The sequence below is a fragment of the Silurus aristotelis genome, assembly GCF_946808225.1.
Source record: "Silurus aristotelis genome assembly, chromosome: 25".
Taxonomy (NCBI): Eukaryota; Metazoa; Chordata; class Actinopteri; order Siluriformes; family Siluridae; genus Silurus; species Silurus aristotelis.
This window is the reverse complement of record NC_139598.1, coordinates 14,783,687-14,808,028: the sequence shown is the minus strand read 5'-3', so window position 1 is coordinate 14,808,028 and position 24,342 is coordinate 14,783,687. Positions and strand designations below refer to the sequence as shown.

The 24,342-nt window shown below is 35.2% G+C and overlaps 1 protein-coding gene across 2 annotated transcripts; it reads left to right on the top strand.

Annotated features, from left to right (window-relative positions):
* Positions 1–13,484: 13,484 nt before the first annotated feature.
* Positions 13,485–23,646, top strand: ncam3 (neural cell adhesion molecule 3). Of its 2 annotated transcripts, none has more exons than XM_083530104.1 (16): positions 13,485–13,841; positions 14,306–14,392; positions 15,705–15,890; positions 16,860–16,997; positions 17,477–17,620; positions 17,708–17,825; positions 18,174–18,328; positions 18,657–18,784; positions 19,323–19,455; positions 19,683–19,850; positions 20,270–20,389; positions 20,848–20,975; positions 21,197–21,359; positions 22,404–22,596; positions 22,692–22,811; positions 23,018–23,646. In XM_083530104.1, the coding sequence occupies exons 1-16, from the start codon at positions 13,784–13,786 to the stop codon at positions 23,061–23,063; spliced, it is 2,085 nt and encodes a 694-aa protein (XP_083386230.1). In that variant the 5' UTR covers positions 13,485–13,783; the 3' UTR covers positions 23,064–23,646. The 2 variants fall into 2 exon arrangements, with proteins under 2 accessions (XP_083386230.1, XP_083386231.1); XM_083530105.1 differs by having other exon boundaries at positions 13,505–13,841; positions 22,692–22,815.
* Positions 23,647–24,342: the final 696 nt, after the last annotated feature.

Sequence of the window (24,342 nt, the reverse complement as noted above, 5' to 3'; positions counted from 1 at the left end):
TATGTCAGGCATCAGAGACAGCTGCAGCTACAGGAAATACTCTTAAAATAAAAATAAGAAAAAGTCAAGGCAAAAAAAGGGTCTAGCAAACAGACAACACTAGCAAGATAAAACAATAAAAAAAAACAAAAAGGAAAGAGCTTGTAAATAACAGGTATTCTTATTTTTGGTATGAGGTAACACGCTTTGCATACATGGATTGGGGGAGTTTCTGCCATTCTCTATGGCAATTCCTATTAAGCTGGGCCAGGTTGAATGGTGACTGTCATGGACAGCCATTTTTAGGTCCCTCCAGAGATATTCAATAGGATTCAAGCCTCTTGCTGGGCCTCTCTAGGAGATTCACAGAGTTATCCCTAAGCCACTCCTGTGTGGTCCTGAGCACTGTGAAACAGTTTTTTATTAAAGATATTTATGTGCTTTGCTGTATTCAGCTTTCCCTCAACCCTGTCCATCTTCTTAGTTCCTGCTGCAGAAAAAGAAACCCACAGCATGATGCTGCCACCACCATGTTTCACTGTTGGGATGGTTTTGGGCAGGGGATAAGTTCCTCCAGACGTTTTAAATTGAAGCCAAACAGTTCAATTTTGGTTTCTTTAAAGATCTTTGAAGTTCAATAAGAGTAACCACAGAGTCTACTGGGTTTTGGGGAATCTTCAGTGTAGCAAAAAGATTTTTGTAGCCTTCCCCAGGTCTGTTTTGCCTTGCAATGATTCTGTCTCTGATCTTTGCAGGCTGTTCCTTGGACCTCATGGGTGGGTTTTTGGTCTAATAGCATTTTCAGCTGTGAGGCCCTCTAGAGTATAGAAACATCTCAGCACTAATTAGGAGAAATGGGAGGCACCTGAGCTAAATTTTTATTGTTGCTGAAAAGGGTCTGATTACTTATGTACATGTGATACTTCAGACATTTCTAGATTTCTGTTTTAACTTTAGGGTACTTTTTAGGGTACTCAGAGTAGATTAATGAGAAAAAAGATACTATGAATGTAATACCAGGCTGCAACATAACAAAATTTAAAATAGTGACATGGGTGTGAATACTTCTTAAATGCACTCCACATAATCTACTTGGAACGGTAATGGCCCTATGGGGTCTGTGATACAATGTTATTCTAGTAGAAGGTATAAAAATCTGGAGTTTGCACAGAAATTTGTTGACTCTGTCAAGGTGATATTATTTTATTTTTCTAGGATCTGGAATCATTATTATATAATTTGCATTACTAGATGGAAACCATCAAATGGTCTAGGAGTGGAAGTAACTGCAGGGACTTATTTATGCAACACACTTAAGAAAAAAGGAACTCATCTGGGTTTGACAGGGGGTGGTTAGCAATGGATTTATTCTTTGTACATTTATTTCCAAGGTCTCAAAAAAAACATTATTAGGGCACATTTAGCCAAAATTCATCAGCATTGAATTAACAAAATTAGAATGTGAATTAAAAGGGTCCCTGGTGGTTTAGTGGTTAGGATGCGGCGCTCTCACCGCTGTGGCCCGGGTTAGATCCCCTGTCAGGGAACCAACCCCAGCCACTCTTAGTGCCGGTCCCAAGCCTGGATAAATGGGGAGGGTTGCGTTAGGAAGGGCATCCAGCGTAAAAACATGTGCCAAATCAAACATGCGGATGATCCGCTGTGGCGACCCCTAATGGGAGAAGCTGAATAAAAGAATGTGAATTAAAAGCAAAATGAAACTAACCTAGCCTACATTATGTGCATGCATTACATTTTTATGGCCTTGATTATCTTGTGCACATAGTAAACTGTATTTTACTGTGTTCAATTGTATTTTCTGTCATTAGCTGTGATTGTGAACATTTTTCAACTTCGTGCTTTCTGCTGCTGCATTTAATGCAAAAATTATGCAGTGCTGGATTAAGTGTTATTTTATAAACTGTTTGTTAATGGGCATAAAAAATAAGGCCTTTACCTGTTACCTGTAAATTACAATGTCGGCCATGATACAGCACCCCTGGAGCAGAGACGGTTAAGGGCTTTGCTTAAGGGTTTAATAGTGGCAGTTTTGTGGTGCAGTGGTTTGAACCCCTGATCATCTGAGCAGAAACCCCGAACACTGATCTGCCACATCCCTTGTTAAGACCATTTTTAGTGATTAATCCATTGTAGATAATTGCTAGCTTTATCCTTTCTTCTTACCTTCTTTTAAACAGTAAAGATGTATGTGTTTGGGCACGTGTTGCTGCTGATATTACTGGTCAGCCAGGAAGTTGCACAACTATCCTGTTGTCTAATATGTAATTATTAAACCCACATACACAGGAAGTGCCCATTCAGCTCGCTCCCTGATGCAGGAAAAGCTCTTTTCCTATACGACTTATAATCACAAGTGTTAGCATTTTTGTGTCAGTCAGCATTTTTAGCATTCAGCTGTTTAAAGATCAGGTGCAGGTAAAACAGGTATTTCTTTCCTTGCAAAAACTTACTAATGTTGTGTATAGCTATTTTATGAGTTGCTTTGTAGCTCCTGGTACCATGACCTCAAATGACTGTATAAGAGTGTAGAGAGGACATTACTTATAATCTTACATTCTGGTGCTCTCCAGTGTTCTGTATTGTTTAAAGATTTATAATCACACTCTTGATGTCACCCAAATGAGGATGGGTTCCCCTTTTTAAGTCTGGTTCCTCTCAAGGTATCTTCCTCATAACATCTAATGGAGTTTTTCCTTGCCACAGTCGCCATGACTGCTCATCAGGGATGAACACATTGTTTACCTTAACTCTTAAATTTTGTAAAGCTGCTTTGAGACAATGTCCGTTGTGAAAAGCGCTATAGAAATAAACTTGACTTGACTTGACTTGACTTGACTCTCTCTCATATTCTGTGTAAAGTTTAAAAGTAGTAATCACAGGGTTCAACGTGTAAAATGTGCTGTTTTAAAGTCACTCTTTCATTAATCTTTGTACTGAGTTGTCAGAAACAGAAGTGTTCTGAGATGAGGAGACTGAGAAGATTTATAAATATCTTCAAGTCATTGCAAGAAAATGGATGTGTACGTGCCTGCTGGTGTATGTAAGCTGGGTAATGTGTATGTATTTTCCTTAGAGGGCATTTTACCCGAGGGCCTCGGCCCTACGTGACTGTGGTGGGGTTCAGCTCTGCCAGCTGCAGGCTCCTTCGTCCGCTGATAACACTAATGAACTTCCTGTGATTACTTCTAATTGCCCACAGCCCAGACCGAGACTCCTAGGGTGGGGAACATGTGTGTGGGTGTATGAAAGTGTGGACGTCTGTAGAGGGCTCCTGCCTTTGATTAAGGCAAGAATTGCAGCATCGGGTTGTGTTGAGTAGGGAGGAGGTAAACGACAAGAGTCAGGCACAAGTGCACCACGGAGACTTGTTATGACATCCTGGTTTTTACAGCTCCCACATGCACTCTGGTTGTCAGTGGAATTGGGCTTGAGCGTGCACTGACTAGGAAAGGATGAACGTCGGCGTAATATTCTCTGGTCACACGCCAGTGGCTGACGGGGACTTGATAACCTTTCCCATCACAGTCCACATCTAAGCATTAAATCAAAGTGTCTCCAGGACTTGTGTGATGCGGAAGACATAGATCCTGTCCCCATGGAGTGCCTCTGTGTGTGTCCATGGGTGTGGATCTCTGTGAATCTCTCCATGACTCCCTCTGGGTCAAGGGGTCAGCCTTTAAATGCCACCATGTCTGAGCTTAAGGGTGGGAGACACAAGTTTTATCCAGGAACATGCACATATACAATATATTTTCTATTTTTCTCTATGTCCATTCAGTAGCCATCTGAGTATCCGTCTTTAATGTTCAGGCAAGTGTTTAAGTAATCGGAAAGCAATAATAAAAAAACTGTTTTTGTAGTGTTTGTTTCCTACATAGTTGTTATGACTATACGTTTTTCATCTTTTAAACAGTTCTGTAGATTTAAATCTTGAATTGACTTAAATCATAGAAAAAAATAAACATTGCACAAACACTGGCAATTACAGCCTCAAAATATAACACATCAGGCTCTATTCTGGTCTGTTTGTGCAAATATCCTGCTGTAACACTGGCCCATTTTCTTTTTAGACTATTTCTGTCTGAATTGAAATGTTTGATGGGAAGCAGCGTTTATCTCTGACTGTTACAAAGTGTTGGGATTTTATAAAATATTATATAGAATAACATGTTAGAACGAGCCTATTAATATGAGCCTGGGATTTGCCTGGAATGAGTAACTGAACTTTACCTTTTGACTATTTAAAATCAAGAGTTCAACAGCACTGTAGATTAATATAATATCATTTGAATATAATATCACTTAACAAAAAAGAATCTTGAAAACTGGAAACTTGCTTGGTCATGCAAGTATTAAAGCTGGCACTGGTTCATCAAAACTGTGCAGCTGATTTATTTTTTTATTTATATTTTTTGGCACTGTAGTTTTAGTGAACCTGTGCTATCTGTATCCTTGGATTCATGTTCTTGGCTGACAGAAGTGGAACCTGATTTGATTTCTGCTGTGTAGCCCATCTGCACGGTTTGATGTTTTCTGGGATGCTTTTCTGCTCAAAATAGTTGTAAAATCTAGTTATTTGAGTTACTATATACCTACTGTAGCTACTACTGTATTTATTTGCTGCCAGTTTTAATTCTGACAGTGACAGAACTGCAACTTAACTGCAACTGATACTAGTGTGATTAAAAATCCCAGGACACTCAAAACCAGCCCTTCTGTCATTAACAACCAGGGCATGGTCAAAGTCAGTGAGATCACATTTTATCATGCTTGATATGAATACTAACGTATCTGTATATTGCATGTAGGGTTGTGGCTACATGATTTGCTTATTGGACAAATGCCCATTTTTATGTAGTGACAGTGCAGATAGCATACTTATTACACCACATTTTAATGTGCCATATTTGAATAAATAACACTAAACAAACAGGACACTTCACCCAATGACTGCGTGAATGCAACCAACTGATTTGTAGCCATAACAAATGAGGGAAAAAAAAAAACTCACCCTGCCTTTTGCGTCTCGCTTCCTATTATAACAGCGCCATATCCTTGGTACGCCTCAAAGCCAAATCACCAAAAACATCTCATTAACCAGTTGCACCAAATGAAATGAAATATATTAGCCATCATCTCAGACATTTTAGTTTTCAAACCAATTCAATAACCCAATCAAGATCAGTACATGCACATTTTGGTGGCCTTTATTCACATTTTGCTATTTATGTGTCTTACTGTATATGTACTGTATATTGAGTTAAACAAAACAACACAGCTTACTATTACTTTGGAAATTGTCTTTAGTCACACAGAGACAGTATTATGGCTAGACTGTTAGTACATATGTATTAATTAGCCTTTAAAGTGAGCTGATGTAAATGCTAATGCTCTTCCTTCAATTGTTTTGCGGCTTTTCTTCACCTTGGTGATCAGATATTTGTCGTACTTAATGTCAACTGCTCCTTCTTTGTTTAGACTACTCAGTGTTGCTAAAAATAACCACGCACGTTGGCTAAGGGGCTTAGTGGGGTTTATGTACATGTACAGTATCTTGGAGGCCGGGAGGATGCTCAATTATTTCATTGTCATTTTTGAGATAAATTAAATATTTACACCATGAAGTGCCGAAAGACTAGAACTAGTCTTCATGGCTTTATCAAATGTTATCAAACTGTAAATAAACACCTGAACTTTATTTTTCAGCATTTTATTACAGTGCGATCTAACCAGAAACCTTTTTTGTAAAAGGTATTCCACAGCTAGGTGTCCATTACACGATGAAGCCTTAAAATTGTTTAGTTACAGTCAGTTTAATCATCATTCTAAATGAACACACACACACACACACACACACACACACACACACACACACACACACACACACACACACACAATTAGGATAAATTACCATAGTCAGTCCACCTACCTTCATGATATGGTCAGTGTGATGAAAACATAGAAAATGAAGAGAACATGCATGGAAGCTCCACATAAAAACTTGAGTTTAAAATCAAACCCACTACCCCGAAGTTGTGAGCCAGCAATGCTACTCTGATTGCCACTTTTCCTTACTGTGGTGGTTTTCTTTTACATAAGAAAAAATACAAATTAATAAAAAAATCTTTTAAAAGTTTTGATTCAACATAATAATGCATGTAATAAAACAATTGCTTAAAATGAACAAACATGATGATAGTTCAGCCTTTCATGAGAAACCCAATTGCTTTGTGTCATTATCCTGTTAAAGGACCCATGATCTGCAACTGAGACAGAGCTGAGACAAAGCTCTCTTAAAAGGCAGTAAATCAGCCCCGAAACCTAATCGAGCCCTCTCACAGTAGGTATCGTGTTCTTGTTTTGTGAAAGTTTCATTTTTGTGACCTACAGTACAGCTGTTCTCTATTTCCAGTAAGGTCCAGTTCTGTCTCATCTGTCCAAAGGACATTCTCCAAGAAGCATTGTGTCCAGTATGCATTTGACCAAAATTTTAATGAAATATTACTATAATTCAAGTATTTCTATATCTTTACCCACAAATTAGCCTGCATCTGTATGTTGAAAGACCTTGCTATGAAAATTTGAAAATCTTTATAATAACATAATAAATGTATGAGAAATATACATGAAAAAACCCCAGAAAAAATATCTTTTTAATCGAGTGAAGTGACACTTTAAAGGCGGAACCTCATAATAGTTAAAGAAAAAATGCTCAAACATTTATGAAGGAGAACAGTAGTAGATTAAAAGCACTTAAATATGTGGTGGGCCATTTTACCGCGGAACATGTGACAGTGCCAAATAATTGCTGTCTTTTGGTGCTTATCTGTTTGTCTCCTCTTCCTGGAAAGTCTGTCTCAAGGACTGTGGAGTGCATCTAAAAGCATGTGTTGTCTGTTTCCAGGCTCCTAAACTTTACTCTATTGTCAGAGCGACTCTTGTTTGTTTACTGAAATAGAAAGAAGACAAAACCGGGAACTGCTGCTGGACAATACTTTTCGGGAGCTGGCGTCAAGGGTGCATCCTGAAACTGTAAGGCGAAAAAAAAAGAGGAGCATCAAAAGTATTTAGGCAGCTATAATTACAATATACAGTGTATATGAGAAGGAATGATCGCATCTATTATGTATAATTAAGTATAAATATTTAGTATATTTGAATTTTTTTTATATACAATGTTTTCTCATATACAGTATATGAACAAAAGTATTGGGACACCTGACTTTTCCAGCCATTTGTGGTTCTTCCCCAAACTGTAACCACAAGTTGAAGGCACACACATTGCTTAGGATGTCTTTAAATGTGATAGAAATAAACATTACCCTTTATTAGCATGAAAAATGCCCGCATGCACAAAGCCAGCTCCTTGAAGGTATGCTATACATAGGTTTGAATGAAACATCTTGATTGGCCTGCTATAGACCATTAATCTCAACCCTGTTGAGCACCTTTGGAATGAATGTGAACATTGACTGCACCTTAGGCCTCAGTACATCTTTACTAATACTTAATACTTTACTAATGCATTTGTGGCTGAATGAGCCCATCTCCACAAGCACACTCCGAACTCTAGTGGAACATCTTCCCAAAAGAGTAATGGATGTTCAGAATATGAAACTTTTGCCCTTATAGTGTACACCGCTACTTACATTGTATATGAGAAATAAAGAAAAGAAAGAAAAAAAGAAAGAAAGAAAGAAAGAAAGAAGAAAGAAAGAAAGAAAGAAAGAAAGAAAGAAAGAAAGAAAGTCACAATTCACATATAAAAATACTGGAAATAAACAAAACAAAACAAATATAAAATCAAAGCAACCTTATGGAGGTTTCTCCCATTGCCATGCTCTGAAAGTGCACGCTCCTCATAATGAAAGAAAATGAGCGAGTTGATAAGCACTGTGATACGAAGCCCTCAATGGGTGGACTGCATCCCTAGTGACCAGGCAGACCATTAGGGCCTCTGGAATTGATACGCTATCGGGATGGAAGTGTTGGACAGGCTGGGATGGATGGTGTGGCGGCACTTTGGACACGGACGAAAATTGCATAGGGCTCCAGCTGGGTGGCAGGTCTAATTAAAGAACTATAAAAAAAAGCTTGCCTTGTTGTGGTTTTTGAGGCAAATTTGGCTTTTGGCAGTGTAAAAAAAAGTGGCAGATTAATAAATTTTTGATTGGCATCATTTACAGAGACAATGGTCAAAGATTTGGTTTTCACCTAACAACTAATAAGCAGAAAACATTACCAATGCATGAATCCAAAAAGCATGTGATGGCGCTTATTTAGAATGCAGTTTCCCTCGTATTAATCTTGATCTAGAGTTAATTAAAAAAAGATTGGGCAGATGACTTCTCAGTAGGTCTGGCATATAATTTTGAAAACAGCATACATATAAATCAAAAGTATTTATCTTGAGGAATATTCAGTGCTCATTCTAGACATAACTTAGGTAAAATTAGGTCGAGATTTCCCTGAACTGAGCTTCTGAAGAATGCACGGTTCCTGCACAAAATGATGTGTTTACTGGAATTTCAAACTGCTTAAATTGGACTCAAGTGGTTGTCTTACACTTATAGTGTTTTGCTTTACCACTACAGTGAACGGACATCTGTGGACGTGCTCTGATACAGTCCACATCATGCTGCCTAACTGGACCTGTATAGTGTCATATCAAATTTCTTTAAATGCCCATAATATATTTCAGCATGTGGCAGCATTTTTTTTCAGGCATTGTTCAGAATTGCAGGATCTTCATTTGCCAATATCTTAAAACCTACTGCAAAAAAATTGCTCTTGCGCAATTTGCAAAATGTATTGCCCAAAAATGGACACACCCCTGAATGTGTTTAATTCATTATGCATTAATCATTATTGACAGCTTGCACAGTTTTTCATTGACCTCAGAGTTTTTTTTTACTCACAGTGTGCATTTACTAAAAATCTTTGCACAACAAGCTCAGTTCAGTATTCAAATGTAGAAGAGTAATGATTTATTTAACTCAGTATCTGTTGTCACTTATCAGAGGATGGATTTGCATTCAAATTTCCTTTTAATCATTTTTCCTCATGTCATCTCAAGGAGGTTTCGCTCACCATTGTCACTTCTCATAAGAGATCAAAATATTAAATTGAGCTTGCCGTGGCAATGTTTACTTGCGATAAGAACTGTAGATAAAACTGAATTGAATTAAATAAACTGACCCACAAATGGAAGTGCCTGTACTAACTACTCTCTGTCATATCTGCAGTTTTGTTTTGCTTGCTTTGTTACCAGGGTGAAAAGTGCTGGAACTGGTCAATTAGAAACCTTATCCTGCACAATGTGACTATAGTACCTAAGCAAATTTGCATAATTTGCATAATTTTCTGTGGACTACAGCTAGAAAAATGTGTTCATCTAATGTAGCCTTATGATATTTTGTAATACTGTAATATAGCTTAAGAAACAGAAGACTGTATGCAGGGTATTGGCAAGACTGAGTGGAATTAAGGTGGTAAGATTCCTGGAGAGCAGTAAATTACGTACATGTGGAAATCTCTTCAGAATGCATATAACCTTGAGGTGGATCAGCTACAACATCAGGAGGCCACATCATGTCCCACTCCTATCAGAAAAGAACAAGACTCTGTTACTACATTGGGTCAATGAAACCAGAAAAGCTAATACTGGACAAAATGAGGTGATGTATTTCCAATCCTCAAGGATTCATTTCTCATTATGGTGTATGATGTAAACATTAAATGAAGCTCTTGACCTGTATCTGTGTGATTATATACTGTACATTGCACTGCTGCCACATGATTGCATGAATAAGCAGATGTTGATAGGTTCCTAATATAGTGGCTGGTGAGTTTATATTCATGCTTTTTTTTTTTATTAGACAGTGATTATAAAAAATGATACATATCTGTATTAAAATGGTAAGTTTTTGCGAGGGATGAAACTAAAAATAATTTTGGAAATTTTTTTCTGATAGGATTTATCACATCTTTAATGTGATATACCAACCAACATTGATAAAAAACTAATGAATTATATTTTCGATAATGTTTTTATAATTTATATCTATATCAATGATTTAAATAGACCTATATCTGCCATTGGTGACTTGATTCTGATTAATCTTCAATAACCATTCACAGTTTCTGTATGATTTTCATGACTTGGTCCTGATGGACTTACAAAGCATATATGTATATATCTTATTGTGAAAAGGTATTGAACACGAAAGGGCTACGAAAGAATGTGTTATGTCTCATGAGGCCAATTAATTTATATTCTATTTATAAATAATTTATATTTTAAAACATATGTCATGTCAAGATGTGCTACACTGATAAACTCTTAAATGTGCTCTTAAATGTGCTCTTAAATGTGCTCTAAAAACATGCATCTTGTCTCATTTGTTTTGGAAAAAAAAGATTTGAAGTGTGTGCAATTGTTTTTTTTTTCATTTTTTTTGCTGATTGCTATTTCACACAGGATTTTACAGTGTCTTGCTTTCATGTATTTATTTGTTACAACTATAAAATACTGTGCATTTAAAAAGGGGGGGAAATGTTTATTACCGCTGCATTCGCATTGATTAAAACCTTTAAAACATTTGTTTTATAAGTGCTAAGCATTTTATGGAAATAAAAATACAGTCTAGTTTATTAGGTCGTATACAGTAATAATATGTGCTGTGCTTCTAGTGAAACGGCAACAAATACATGTCTAATGAATATAAACTGAAAACTGTGTGTAATCATGAGAAAAGAAAAACTCCAAGTTTTAAATTAAAGCCAAATATAGCGGATCAATTGAAATGCTGACGCTTTATGAAAGTGTTCCAGATCAGCACACAAATGCTTACTTGGCTCCCATGAGGATGGGGACAACACAATGACACATTGTGTTTGACACGCAACTCATCGGTTATTGTTCTCAGCCAGAGAAGGTGAGTGAAACAATTAGAAATTCCAAAAATATCCCATGGACTGTTTACTAAAATCCTATCCTGCTATTTACTAGAGTACGTGACTACATATGCATGTGCACGTGTACACAGGAGAATATTCATTTATACAGTAGACTAGTACACACGTCCATGACGGCCTTACTGGAGCCTCCTCCTGTTGTACACATCCTTTTACGTAACAGTGCAGTCGATAAAATTTTTTTTTTGCAAATCATGTAGCAAACAAAGGATTTTTCACTAGAAGGAACAAGGAGCTATTGATATGATAAAAAAATGACAGGTCCTTGGCACGATGATGCTTCAATCTCTGTTGGCTTACAACAGCATAGGGCTATATTTATCATGCAAGCCGGTTTCATCCATTTATTTATTCATCTTTAATTGAATGCTGGCTTCTCGCAGTGCACACTATCACACCCATGGGATCACTTTAGCATTGACAATCCACTTGTTTTTTTTTTTGGAAAGTAAAAGAAAGAGATTTAGAGGAGGAAGCCTTTAAAGACTTTGGGAGAACGTGCAAAAGATCACACGTAGAGAAACACAAGAGCTGGATTAAACCCACAGCACTTACAAAATACTTGAATCACTTTTATATAAAAGACTCGTCTTTTAAATAGAACATTTTGCACTGTTTTAATTCAAACACCAATTTTTGAAAGTGGATTCATGGTGGAAATCAGGGAGTAATGCTGACTTGAACTTACAATCTATGAAATAGGCCTTCTAAAAAATTTGCTTACACTGCATACTGACCCACATGTTTTTTTAGGAGGTGAGAAGAAACCAAGAAAACCAAGAAAACTGAGTTTAGGCTTGAACTAGAGACTCTGAAGCTAGGGGCTAGTAATAACGATTGCAGTATAGAAATCTATCATTGTGAATAGCAATCAGTTATTCTTACTGAACCTAAACAGAAAAAAAACCTACCATGTTAAACATTTCACTGTAATATATTAATAAATAACATCGGTTTTCCCCCAAAAACATTCTGATATATTGATTGGATGTATTAAATCTCTGAGGTAGTACTGTACATGGATGTGTGTAAATGATGCCCTGCGATAGACCAGCATCTTGTCCATGATATATTACCACCTGCCACAAAGTGTTCTTGAGATATGTTATTTGCAAAAAAAATAAATGTTTCGCAAAAAAAAAAAAAAAAAAAATATTATCTTTGAATTTGTTTGACTTTTGCTCACTTTAATGTTGGTGATATGAAGTGAGAATATAGTCAGAATTATTCAATAATAAACCATTTACCATATTAGTTTCTTTTCTACCTAGTGCAAACGGACCTCTATGTATAGATGCTTGAAAACAAAAAAACTGCTGTATTTGATATGTATTTAGACAACTGACCATAACGTGTATGAGCTTGTTGAACATCCCATTATATATTTATTCCCAGTTTGCTAATATGATATCCTCTACTTTTCTGAGAAATCTTTGTATTACATTTCAGAATGTGGCCATAGAAATTTGTGTTCATCACATGTTGCTAGGGTCAAAGGTATCTGATGTTAAAGCCTTCAAAAATGCTTTTTTCATGCTGCTTGCTGGCTGCTGCTTTACCCAATCATATTTCGAGTTGACAGCATTGAGGCAGGCACACAGTAACATCAGCATTTTTATGTCTTTTGCTTGGATGGTCATTGAGTGCACTAGTCAGAGCTTACAAACCGGATCTGTAGCAATCTGCACAAGTTCAAATATATTCGTGTTGATTCAATAGCTGTTATTTCATTCCACAGTGGTTGACAGAGGAGAAGAAATTAACTTAAACACAGATATACTTAGCTTGTGACCGGTCAGCCAAAAGGGGATCAAGAGAGTAAATCTTTTTCATGACCCATTTATACTTTTGTATGATCTTTTCTGTAGCCATTACACAAAAACAGACAATTTGTCTTAATTTCAAATCCCCAAGAAACCAGTAATTGCTGGAAATAAATTCACAAAAATGCTTTGAATTTTTTTTTGAGGTTATTGCTGATGCTTCTGCTACAGATGTATGAGGGCCGCAGTGGCTGCAGTGAAAGAAGACTTGTTGAAATGTGTTTATTGAGTTTCTTATTGTAGTAATGCCATTCATTCTCGCTGCATGAGATACTTGTTTGTGATGCAGCGCTCTGTTATACTGCGTTTCTGTATAATATTGATATAATATTATTGTCATAAGTATGATATAAAAAGGGGTGGATACAGGTAGGGGATATAGGTACAAAATGCATGGCCTGCCTTGAATATATTCCGGTCTTGAATATATTCAGATGAATTTTTTTTCTATTTTGGATGATGATAAACCAAATAAATAATCTGGAAATTAGTCAAAACATTATGCTAAACGATTACATTGGATACCTTTTATAATTAGACATATTAAATACATTAACATATTTACAACTTGGTAAAACATTGAAAATATTTAAGATTTTTTTTATCTTTTTTTTTTTTTTTTGGGTGTAATGATCTACGTGCACTTCTCCTTAATAAAATGTACCATGATGTACGCATTCCTCCATGAGGAGAGGTCTCAGGAGAGTGCTGTCCTCGTGCCATCCGGCGCACTCAGGACGAAAGACGCAGCAGCTCCGGCGCCTGTCAGGGTAGGGCGCCTTCTTTCCCTCCCTCATCCTCCTCCTTGTCGGCAGAGAATTGCAGTAAAAGCATCCAGGACGTGCAAATGCCGGCGAAAGATTTCAGAGATAACGATTTTCCGGTGTGTCCCGTCATGAGCCTCGTCGCAGTGTATAAAAACAGTTGCACATGGAGGAGGTTTATGAATTTTTTGGAAACAAGTTCACCAGCTCTCCAGAACCATGGCCACGTCCACGGTCATAATAACACTCTTTTTCTACGTGTTTTACACAGTGACAGGTAAGAGCAGCTTTTTACATTTCTTAAGGAATTTTTGAAATGTAGTTCTATATAACATATCTTTTTTTTTTTTTTTTTAAACACGAATTTGTCATGCAAATATACTTTTTGTTTATTTAATATTCGAATGTTCTTTGGATTTTTCTTTAAAAAATGCAAACATTATTATTATTATTATTATTATTATTATTATTATTATTATTATTATTTATTATTAACAAAAAAAACTGTATAATTTTCCTAAATTACCATATAATAGAAGAATTGACATCTATGGCTTATTGAGTTTTACTAAACAGGAAGAAATTGTGAAATAAAGGAAGTATTTTACTACAAGCAGCCACAGGAAAGGAAATCCGTGACTACAAATAGCCACTGCAGTCTTCTTTCCCTTTGTAAACTTTAATCAAAACCATATCATGACCTCCCGTGTGATTACTGATAACGTTTCCCGTTTTTATCAGATGCTACAACAGAAGCACCCAAAGTGGAACTCCATGCCACGAATAAAGATATTGAGGTGGGAAGCGAACAGTTGTTTTTCTGCAAAAGTAAGTGTGCATTTGCTCTAGGTTTTCTGTTAGCAATGACATGTTGAGATTAACTCTTGTGTAACCTTTTATTTCAATAGCCTGCTTTAGACACTCCACAAGCTGTCATGAACCAGCATATCAATTATAAGCATGTCAAATGATTATCTTTTAGAAAATGTAATGACCTAGGGAGAAATTCTTAGTCTTTAGATTATCTAATAAAGAACTAAAATGTGAATTGGACCATCTAAAAAGTGCATCTGAAGAAGATCATCTGTCTAAATAAGGGAGGAAGTTAATAGTCTTTGAAGTGCAAACTATTAACAGAATCATTTTTTTTTAACAATGCTTTGTTGAGTGTCTAAAATCTGAGTGTTTCTAAAACTGTCCCTCAGCCAGCTATTGTGTATAGACATTTGCAAAATAAAATAAATCTGGTTTTATCTAATCTGTGACAGAAGTGGCAGCTGAGTGTTTAAGATTTTAGCCTACAGATTAGTAGGTTGTGATTTCAAATACCTGCACCAGCACTTATCAGTAATCCGCACCACCACCCTTAACTGTTCAGTTGTAGAAATGGGAATTCTTATTTCTGATTGGTCAGAATTTCTATAACAGCAGTTCTGACTTTGATTCAAATCACTTTTGAAATGCTATGCAATAATGACACTAATCCACAGCAACATGTATGGCAAACAATACACAATTATGTAAGACGATATAATAAGAATAAATAATTAGTTGTAAACATGTAATATTTCAGCAATGATTCTCCAGTGTCAGTAAATTGTATTGTAGCAGTAAAAGTTAAAGCTGGGACTTTAAACTTTCCAAATTGAGAATGTTCTGATTTCTCAGGAACATGACAATTAAAGGGAGGAAAGTGATGCTAGTGAGGTTGTGAAGCATGAACTTTAATTAACTTTAAATTGTATTCATTGACAAGTTGATACGGCATGGGGTACAGGACAAGAGTCAATAATGTGGGCCTATTTATATGAAGTGTTTTATTCTTGACATGATAGATTATATCACTTTAATCAAACAATATTAAACTTAAATATTACTAGTTAAATGCAAATTCTGACAGGACAATGGTTGTGAATATCAATCTCTTTGAGGGTCAAATATTAGTAATTTGGCTTATCGTTGTAATAAAATTTCACTGAGACTACAGCATATGAATTTTTAACCTTACATGTAATATCTTATCATAAGAAGTTTACATCCATATAGAATCCACCCATCTATTTTGATGATTAGACAAAGGATTAAATGATAAATCATTCTGTTTATAATATCCTCTCCATAAAATCCATTTTATTTGCAGCTAATAAAGCTACAACGTTTAAATGGCAGAAGGATGGAGAAGATATTGAAGACAATATAGAAAGTGATGAAGAAAAGAGTCGGCTGACCTTGAAGAACGTCCAGCTTGGAGACACTGGAAAGTACACATGCATTTGCGATTTTGATGGCGATGAACAGGAGGAATCCATCCACATATATGTCTATGGTAAACACATTTTTTTATTTAATAATCCTTTGTAACACTGATATTACATACAGTTAATATATACTAACAATGTAACATTATTTTATTGCATTATTTATTACCTACCTAGGGCTTTTGGAACAAAAAAATATTAATGAAATAAACTTATGAGATGATATACAAAGATATTATACATTTCCTTTTGCATTTATATCGAAGGTAGAAATCTTTCATTTATTTTTGCTTAGAATAGTCATTTTTTCCTTTTCATTTATGAGGAATTTAACACTTTTTCTTACCTTTAGAAAAGTGTATTTATAGTATCTGCTTTGTTTTTTTGTTAAGATTTCATACTAAAATACTTTCAGTCGAAGTATTGTGGTTCTTTTACATTAAATATTATGATGAAGCACCAGTTTATAATTTTGTATACTATGTATAAAAATGAACAATCTATACCTTTTTAACCTGTAAAGAATGTGTGTTGTTAGCAAAAACAAACGATTATCCTCCATTTAAAAAAAAATTATTATTCAGTCATCAATGGTGATAAATGTTTGCTACGCTGCATTACACTAAAACTTACCTTGAAAAAAAAAAAAAACATACCTATATAATTCTACCCAGAATTTCGGATAGTCTTAACCCCAGGTTTAGCAACATAATGGCTCCTAGAATAAGCAGTTTTTAAATTTTCAATAAGTGATACTGAACTGCTTATACTAGTATTTGCTTTAGACCAATCAACATGCGTATGAATTCATTGCTAATGAAAGATGGCCATGTTTTTGTTTATGCTTTTTAGCTCGAACGTGGCAAATAGTAAGAAATCCAAGTTCTGACTTTAATTTTAAAATGTTCAAACTCTCTCTTCACTCAATTGTATAAAGATAAAATCATATAAATTTCACACCACATATCCTGATCTAATGCCAGTATTTACCAATGCCAATACCAATATTTGCTTCTCTGGTCTTTTTTTTCTGCTAGAGACACTAAAGTTTGTTTCAAATAATACATATTATGAGTTCCTGGTGAACGAGACAGCGCATATTCCATGCGAGGTCACCGGGAAGCCTGAAGTGGAGATCAACTGGTATTGGAACGATTTACCCATAGCAAATAACGGTAAGACTCTCAGAACAGGATTTTGGTGTGTTTTTATTGGTTTTTGCTGTTGAATTATAAAATTCATCTTAATTTCAGGTATTAATAATATAAATAAATACATAGGTATTCAAATTTTTTCACATTTTTTTTCGTCTCATATTAAAAAACCTCGGCATGTTGTGTATTTGAAATGTATATGAAAATATTTATAATCTTTTTTTTTCATATAAAAAGGTGTATTGTCTTTTTTGCATGAATTCACTTTAAGGAAATGAAATTTTCTTGATATTTTATTTAGTTAAATGGTAAACCCATGGCATGTACAGTTGACGTTTATGATGCTTACATGAAACACATCCCAGCTGATTTGGTTTCTGTGAGATAAAGGGATACCTGTCTCTTACAACAATCTCCTAATTTCCAATTTCAAGAAATGCTAGTGTTACAATGCTGTAGTCGTCCATTTCTAATTCTAATTCTAATTCTCTTGTCTGCAGACACAAATAAGTTCAGTGTGCTATCAAATGGGTCACTGCAGATTACAAATATTCAGAGGCAAAATCACGGAACGTATGTCTGCGAGGGAAAAATCAAAAGGCGGCCTGTAGCGAAGACTTTGAACATCTCTGTCGTAGTAAATGGTAGGCCATTAGAATATGTACAACTATAGAATTCAATTAATTAAATTATGGCTTAAACTGGAAGATGACCCTTCTTGTTTTTTTCAGTTCCACCATCTGTCATAGTTCGTGGTGAGAGTGCAAAGGTTTTGGCTGGACCAAACAATAAAGCCACTTTAACCTGCTTGGTTACAGGAGCACCTCATCCAAATATCTCCTGGGAAGTGTAAGTAAATGAAGTACTTGATATAAAGAAGTGTGACCTTTACTACACTGGAGATTATTACATTCTTTATTGCCTTTCAGCCTGAACTATTCTCAGAACTGAATAAGAATTTCAGAATTAAAAATTTGCTTTTATTCAGTAGCTTTTATTCATAAATGGTAACAATTGGACAACTCAAATTTAATTATGTGTCCAAATTGGTGTAAATTTGGTTATTGGTGTAAATTGTTGCTTACCCATATTGTTGGCACAAAGACAATTAAATTTGACATATTTATTCGAAATGACTTTCATTTGTTTCCTATATCCAGAAATAAAATGTTATTATTCCTTTCATCCTCCTCTTAGGCCTGACACATCAGATTCTTCCCGCTACACATACAACTCAGACAAGAGTAAACTCATCATTAATGGTCTGGCCAGGAGTGATGCTGGAAAATATGTTTGTACCGCCACCAATAACTTTGGAAAAGACAGCGCAGCATTTACACTGGATGTCACAGGTGAAAAGATACTGCATAGACATATTGATATAAATATACAAATAGATTTTCCTGACTAAATTGGCAATTCCTTACAGAACCAGCAGGTACAAGGGCTAGTTTACTTTTTCCCTATAACCGTCACCTTACTGAATTCTTCACTACACTGTTAGGACACTGATATCTCACTGATGCTTTTTACTACTTTTTCTGTCTATAATCACTATGTAACCCAATTCACCATCAACTCTAAGATCATCACACTGCATTGTTGTACCATCCTATAAGCAGGCATGGTGATTTTTTTATACAGTACATAAACTAACATTTTGGGGTTTGCCTTCTGTAGAACATCCAACGGTGACCCTGGATAAGAATGTTCAGGTTGTAAAACTTGGTGACTCAGTGTCTGTCAACTGTAATGCCAATGGACATCCTACACCCACCGTGCAGTGGCTGAACAGGAACAATATCTTGGTAATTAGCATTTATTTGATCAAATCTATAAAATTTGGACAGGATTACCCAGATGGTGCCTCACTGCTCAATGTACAGGGTGTCAAATATCCAGTAGGGATATATCCAGTATCCATTAAATAAAAATGTAAAAATAATAAAAATATATAAAAATTGTAATACATTTATATTCAATTAAATAATATTTTAATACAAAAAATATATTTTCTGACTTTCACGACTTTGCTGTCAACAAATGGTGGTGGGATTCCTGTCAAAAAATACAAAAGCACAACCAACAGCTTTATTAAATATACATAAAAAAATCTGAAGTGAGAATGGGGCTGAATTCTTTTTAGCCCAGACTGTAAATTCTTTGAACAGCCATGTTACACGATGGTCTAATGTTTCTGATTGGCCATTGCGTTTGGGCTGTTTTTAGCAAAAGTGTTTGAATCCAGTCAGACTTGATGCCTATTTTGTTGAGTACAATGTATTTTTAGTTCTTTTCTTGTTCTGAAATAACATTCTTTTTCCTGTGTATGTGCTTATAATGTAGCCCAGTAACGGTCGACTGAGAGCTGTGGCAACGACACTTCAGATTGATAATGTGATGCCTTCTGATGGTGGTGTGTATTCCTGCAATGCCATCAATGAGGCAGGCAAAACCACACAGACCCTCACTCTAATGAGTAAGAGCAAGCAAAACCATTGACTTTTCACATTTCATATTTGATTTGTTGTGAAGAATTTCTGTTGTCCATATTCATGTTGCTTTTTAAGAAATTAACAAGGGTAAAATTATTCAGATGGGTTTGCTGTAGGTATGGGTTATATGGGTAGATTCCTTAAAAAAATCATATTTTTTTATCTTCATTCATGACACTAATGATTTCTCACTGTCTTCTCCTTCCTTCAGCCTCTCCAGATGTGCCAACCTCATTTACTGTGTCGCCTGGACCCGCGGCTTTTCACATCACCCTGCAGAAATCTATCCAGGATGGGGGTTCTCCCATTACTCAATACATCATTCAGTGGAGAAATGACTCACAGTATAACTGGGAACAGACTACAGTCCCTTCATCTGGTAATAAAAAAAAATATATATTATTTTTTTTACCTCATTGTATTGATAACGTAATATATAGCACCTGATATTTATTACGGATCATATAATGTGGCAAATGTCATGCCCTATTTATACCGTGAAATATTTTTTTATTATTATTTATGCAATGACTATTAATTGCAAATTAGTTACATGTTGTTTATGGTTAAAAAGTTGCCAGATCTGACTGGAATAGAAAGTAATGTTTTTCAGTTTTTCCGATATTATCCTTTATAAATAACTGTCATACAGAAAATTTGGTTTATTTGAACAATTTTGCATTGTATTTATTTTCATAATATATTTCATAATGCCCTGACAATCAGTTTTGCATCTAATGTCTGAAAAAAGACACTTTTTGCTTTTTATTTTAATAGAATATTCTTTTTAATTCATAGGTGTGCTAAAGGTCACATCTCTGGAGACATACACAGAATACTTTGTGCGCTTTGCTGCTAAAAACCAGCATTTTCTTGGAGGCTTTTCAGCCGAAAAGAAAATTTGTACCATGGCCAAACGTGAGTACCAACTCTTATATAACATTCGGCCATTAGAATATTATTTTTACAATTTTTCCAAAGTTAGTATTTTCTTTTATTTTAAATGCTACATTTCATCTCTGTTTGTACATTAATTCATAAACCCATGCCTCATTGTTTATTCTTGTTTCTTTCTCTAACTGATCCCTGGCACGACATCTTCTCCACATCACTCATCATCTAATTATCTTTCATTCTGCCATCGTTTTCTGCTTTTGATGATGCATTACCAACAGAGGGTGAGTCAGAGTTTAAATAAAGTTTATATAAATAAATGATCTATTAGGCACTGTGTATTTGTTAGAGTTGTACAGTGTACAGTATATATACACTCTATAAAAACTCATTAACTGAATAGAGTGACGTGTGTAAATATTTGGTATTTTATTTCCGTAATGTAACGCAAGTAGTTTACCTGACTTCTTTTTTCTGTGTAGGGGAGCCAGACATTCCTACACTGTCTGAAGATGAGGGCAAAGTAGATAAAAACTCGTATTCAATTCCAATTAAACTGCTGGAGGATGGAGGCTCTGCTGTTACACATTATGTAGTGCGCTACCGAAAGGTTAGTATGAAACTAAGTGAATCATATATATGAAGTGAAATATATATTATCACTCAGTTACTTGAAATAGCTTAAAAAGTAGGATTTGCTGATTTTTTTTTTTAATTACTGATATTCATCAGATTTGTGAAGTATGAATTAACCCCTTTGTGCTGATATACAGAATAATGTTCTGCTTTACTTGGAGTACATGCAAATAAATTTCTGTTTTATTTCAACAGAACAAGGAAAGTGAGGCCTGGAGAGAAAAGGAAGCAGACGCTAATTCCAGTAGCATTCACCTCCAGAATCTTGAATATGATTCAAACTATGAGGCTGAAATCAGTGCTGTTAATACTTATGGCTTCTCCAAACCATCTAAGATCCATTTCTCAATCCCACAAGGTAAGATTTATCACGGCACAGCCCTGGGCTTCTTTTTACTGAAAATTCACTGAATCTTAGCAAGCATTCACACCTGTGCTATAAACAGCAGGCAGTTACATTTCAAAGAAGAACTTTCCACTCATCATTCACCAGTTTCATGTATATCATCTACAATTTAACATTTATCTGTACTAAAATGAGTATACAGTTTATTTCACTCTTTATGATTTGGGCTTCCCATGTCACCACAATGGATTTAAAATAACAATTTTAAAACAGAGTTACCTTATTTCATGGGCTTAAAAATAATGTGACAAATTAACATAACACTACTTTGTTGGAAATTCTTTAGAGGCAATGACTGCCTGAAGTTATGAACTCATGGATATCACCAAATGCTGGGTTGCTTTAGCAGTATGTTTTGGGTCATTGTCAATTTGTACTGTGAAGTGCCGTCAAATCGACTTTGCAGCATTTGGCTAAATCCGAGCAAATCATCAACAAATACTAGTGACCCAGTGCCATTGGAAGCCATGCATGCCCATGCCATCACAATGCCTCCACCATCTTTTACAGAGGATGTGGTGTTCTTTGGATCATGAGCAGTTCCAACCCTTCTCCATACTTTCTTTTTCATATTATTCTGGTACAGGTTGATCTTAGTTTCATCTGTCCAAAGAATGCTGTTCCAGTACTGGGCAGGGTTCTTTAGATGTTTTTTTGGCGTCTAGCCAATATAGTTTCAAAGCTGATTAATGTTTTTAAAATAACAAAACTTGTTTCCAAATATTTCTTAGGCTAACTGTATATGACATATACTATCTCATTAAGTGAATACATTGGCACAATTAAAGAAAATAAATGTAAAATGGCAAATTTGGCCAAAAAAAACGAGTACCAACAATACACATTTTCAATGAAAGTGGCTTGTCATGTGAGTGCAGGTGTGAATGGCTTATGCCAATTGAACACTTTCCTTTTTTTTTTTTTTTTTTTGTAAATCATTAAATGATGGTGTCTATATAATTATACTCTTTTGTTTTTTGACTACCTCACTTTTAGCTCAACCCAGCCTGGGTAAAGGTGGTGTAGTAGCCATAGTGTTGTTCGTCTTCGTGTTGCTGTTGGTGGGAGTTGACGCGATGTGTTGCTATACGAATCACTGTGGCATTCTCAACTTCTTGGCCCGGAAACTGTTTGGCCCCAACGTCTCTGAAACTAAAAGTCTGGAAGAGGGCGTGTTTAACAATACTCTGTAAGAAACTTTTTTATAAAGTAGAATTTGTTACTCTTTTCTTCGTGATATTCATAATTAAATGTTACACTAAATGTGTCATTTCCTTTATCCAGAACGATGAATGGTCTTGAAAAGCCAGTGGGTAACATTCCAAAACTACAGCCACAAAACAAGACAGTAAACGGAGTGCAGTCTGAAGTCACATGTGACAAAGCGCCTCTAACTAAATTCGAGTAGGTGAGCATTTCAAGTATATATATATATATGTGTGGATAAATGTTATGGATAATGTTTTAGTTATTGTATTTGATTGTATATTATTTCTCAATGAATCTGTAGCTTAAATTGTAATTGTAAATAATTTAATATGGCATAAGTAAAATATACTGTAAGTATCAAATATAAAGGTAAATAAACATAATGTATTCTGTCCCTTTAGGAAATCGCTGGCTGCGACTGATCCTGTCAATGAAGCACGATTGTAAAATGTTTTTAAAATCCAACCAAGAAAAAAAAAAAAAAAAACTTCGGTAATGCAGCTAAAAGTGTATAAACGTATTTATATTTGTAAGTGTAAATTCCAAGTTATTCCTTGTTGCATTTAATGCTATGTAGGAGATGCAGTGTTTAAAAAAATGAATCACTTTTGTAGATAAAAGAGTGCAGCTAACTGTGTACAGGCTGATTTTCCTGACTTTTAACAGATTTTCCTGAGATAATCTGTACCAACAGGGTTCTACACTTTCAAAATGCTCTAATGTTAAACAACCATTATGGGAGGATAGAATTTACACTGATGACAATGCATTCTTATCAATAATTTATTGAATATAATTTCAAGACATTAATAGCAAGAATTAATGTTTTATTATGGATATAATAATCAGTTGTTTCTGCTTTGAATTGTATTGCTTATGTAGTGGAAATCTATCAGAAGGTTAACATATAGTGCATTTGCATATGCAAGTTTGTATGATAAATTTGTATTGTAGACAGTGCTGTATATGTGTTTGTAAATACATTTTGTCATTTTGCAGACTGTAATATACTTTGTGTTTTAAAAGAAAATACACATTTGTGTGGTTTATTTATTCCATAATGAATCATAATGAATTAATAATGAAGACGTTTCATACACCACGGCAAAAGTAAAACATAAAAAAAGAAATGCCAGGTGCAATTATGCAATTATTATTATTATTTTAATTAGTGTTTATAGTATGTGCAGATTAATAAGATTATTAAGGTGTGCCATGTTTGCCTGAGAATCTCAAACTTGTTCCCTTTGTAGCCTGCCCTCTTTTATAAACACATTTTGCACAATGATACTTCTGCTAGAGATGATGTATGAAGCCAGCGCAGCTGTGGCTGCAGTGAAAAGAGACTTGTTAAATTGTGTTCTTTGGGTTTCTTGCTCTAGTAATGGCATTCATTCTCGCTGCATGAGATACCTGTCTTTAATGCACAGAACTGCGTTTATGCGTTTCAGGTAGGCCACTATTGAAGGCTTAGATATGAAATGCACAGCCTGCCAGATATGAAATATCTGCCTGCCACTGGTGCAAACACTGGTGCTGATATGCAATGATGTAAGAAAAAAAATTACATTTATGTAATTTGGCAGATGTCCTTTTCTAGAGTGACTTACAAAAGAGCTTTAAAGTCCCTGTCAATAAGTACGATCTGATATTGGTTTACTACTACACCAAATAAAATATTTCCGGTCTGGGAAATTCTTTTGGGAGTGAATATATAGTTAGTATT

Excerpts from the sequence above, each read along its gene's own strand:
- ncam3 (XM_083530104.1), top strand. The coding sequence starts at position 13,784 with ATGGCCACGTCCACGGTCATAATAACACTCTTTTTCTACGTGTTTTAC. Across the intron at positions 15,891-16,859 it reads CATCCACATATATGTCTATG|AGACACTAAAGTTTGTTTCA; the intron begins GTAAACACATTT and ends TTTTTCTGCTAG. Across the intron at positions 16,998-17,476 it reads TTTACCCATAGCAAATAACG|ACACAAATAAGTTCAGTGTG; the intron begins GTAAGACTCTCA and ends TCTTGTCTGCAG.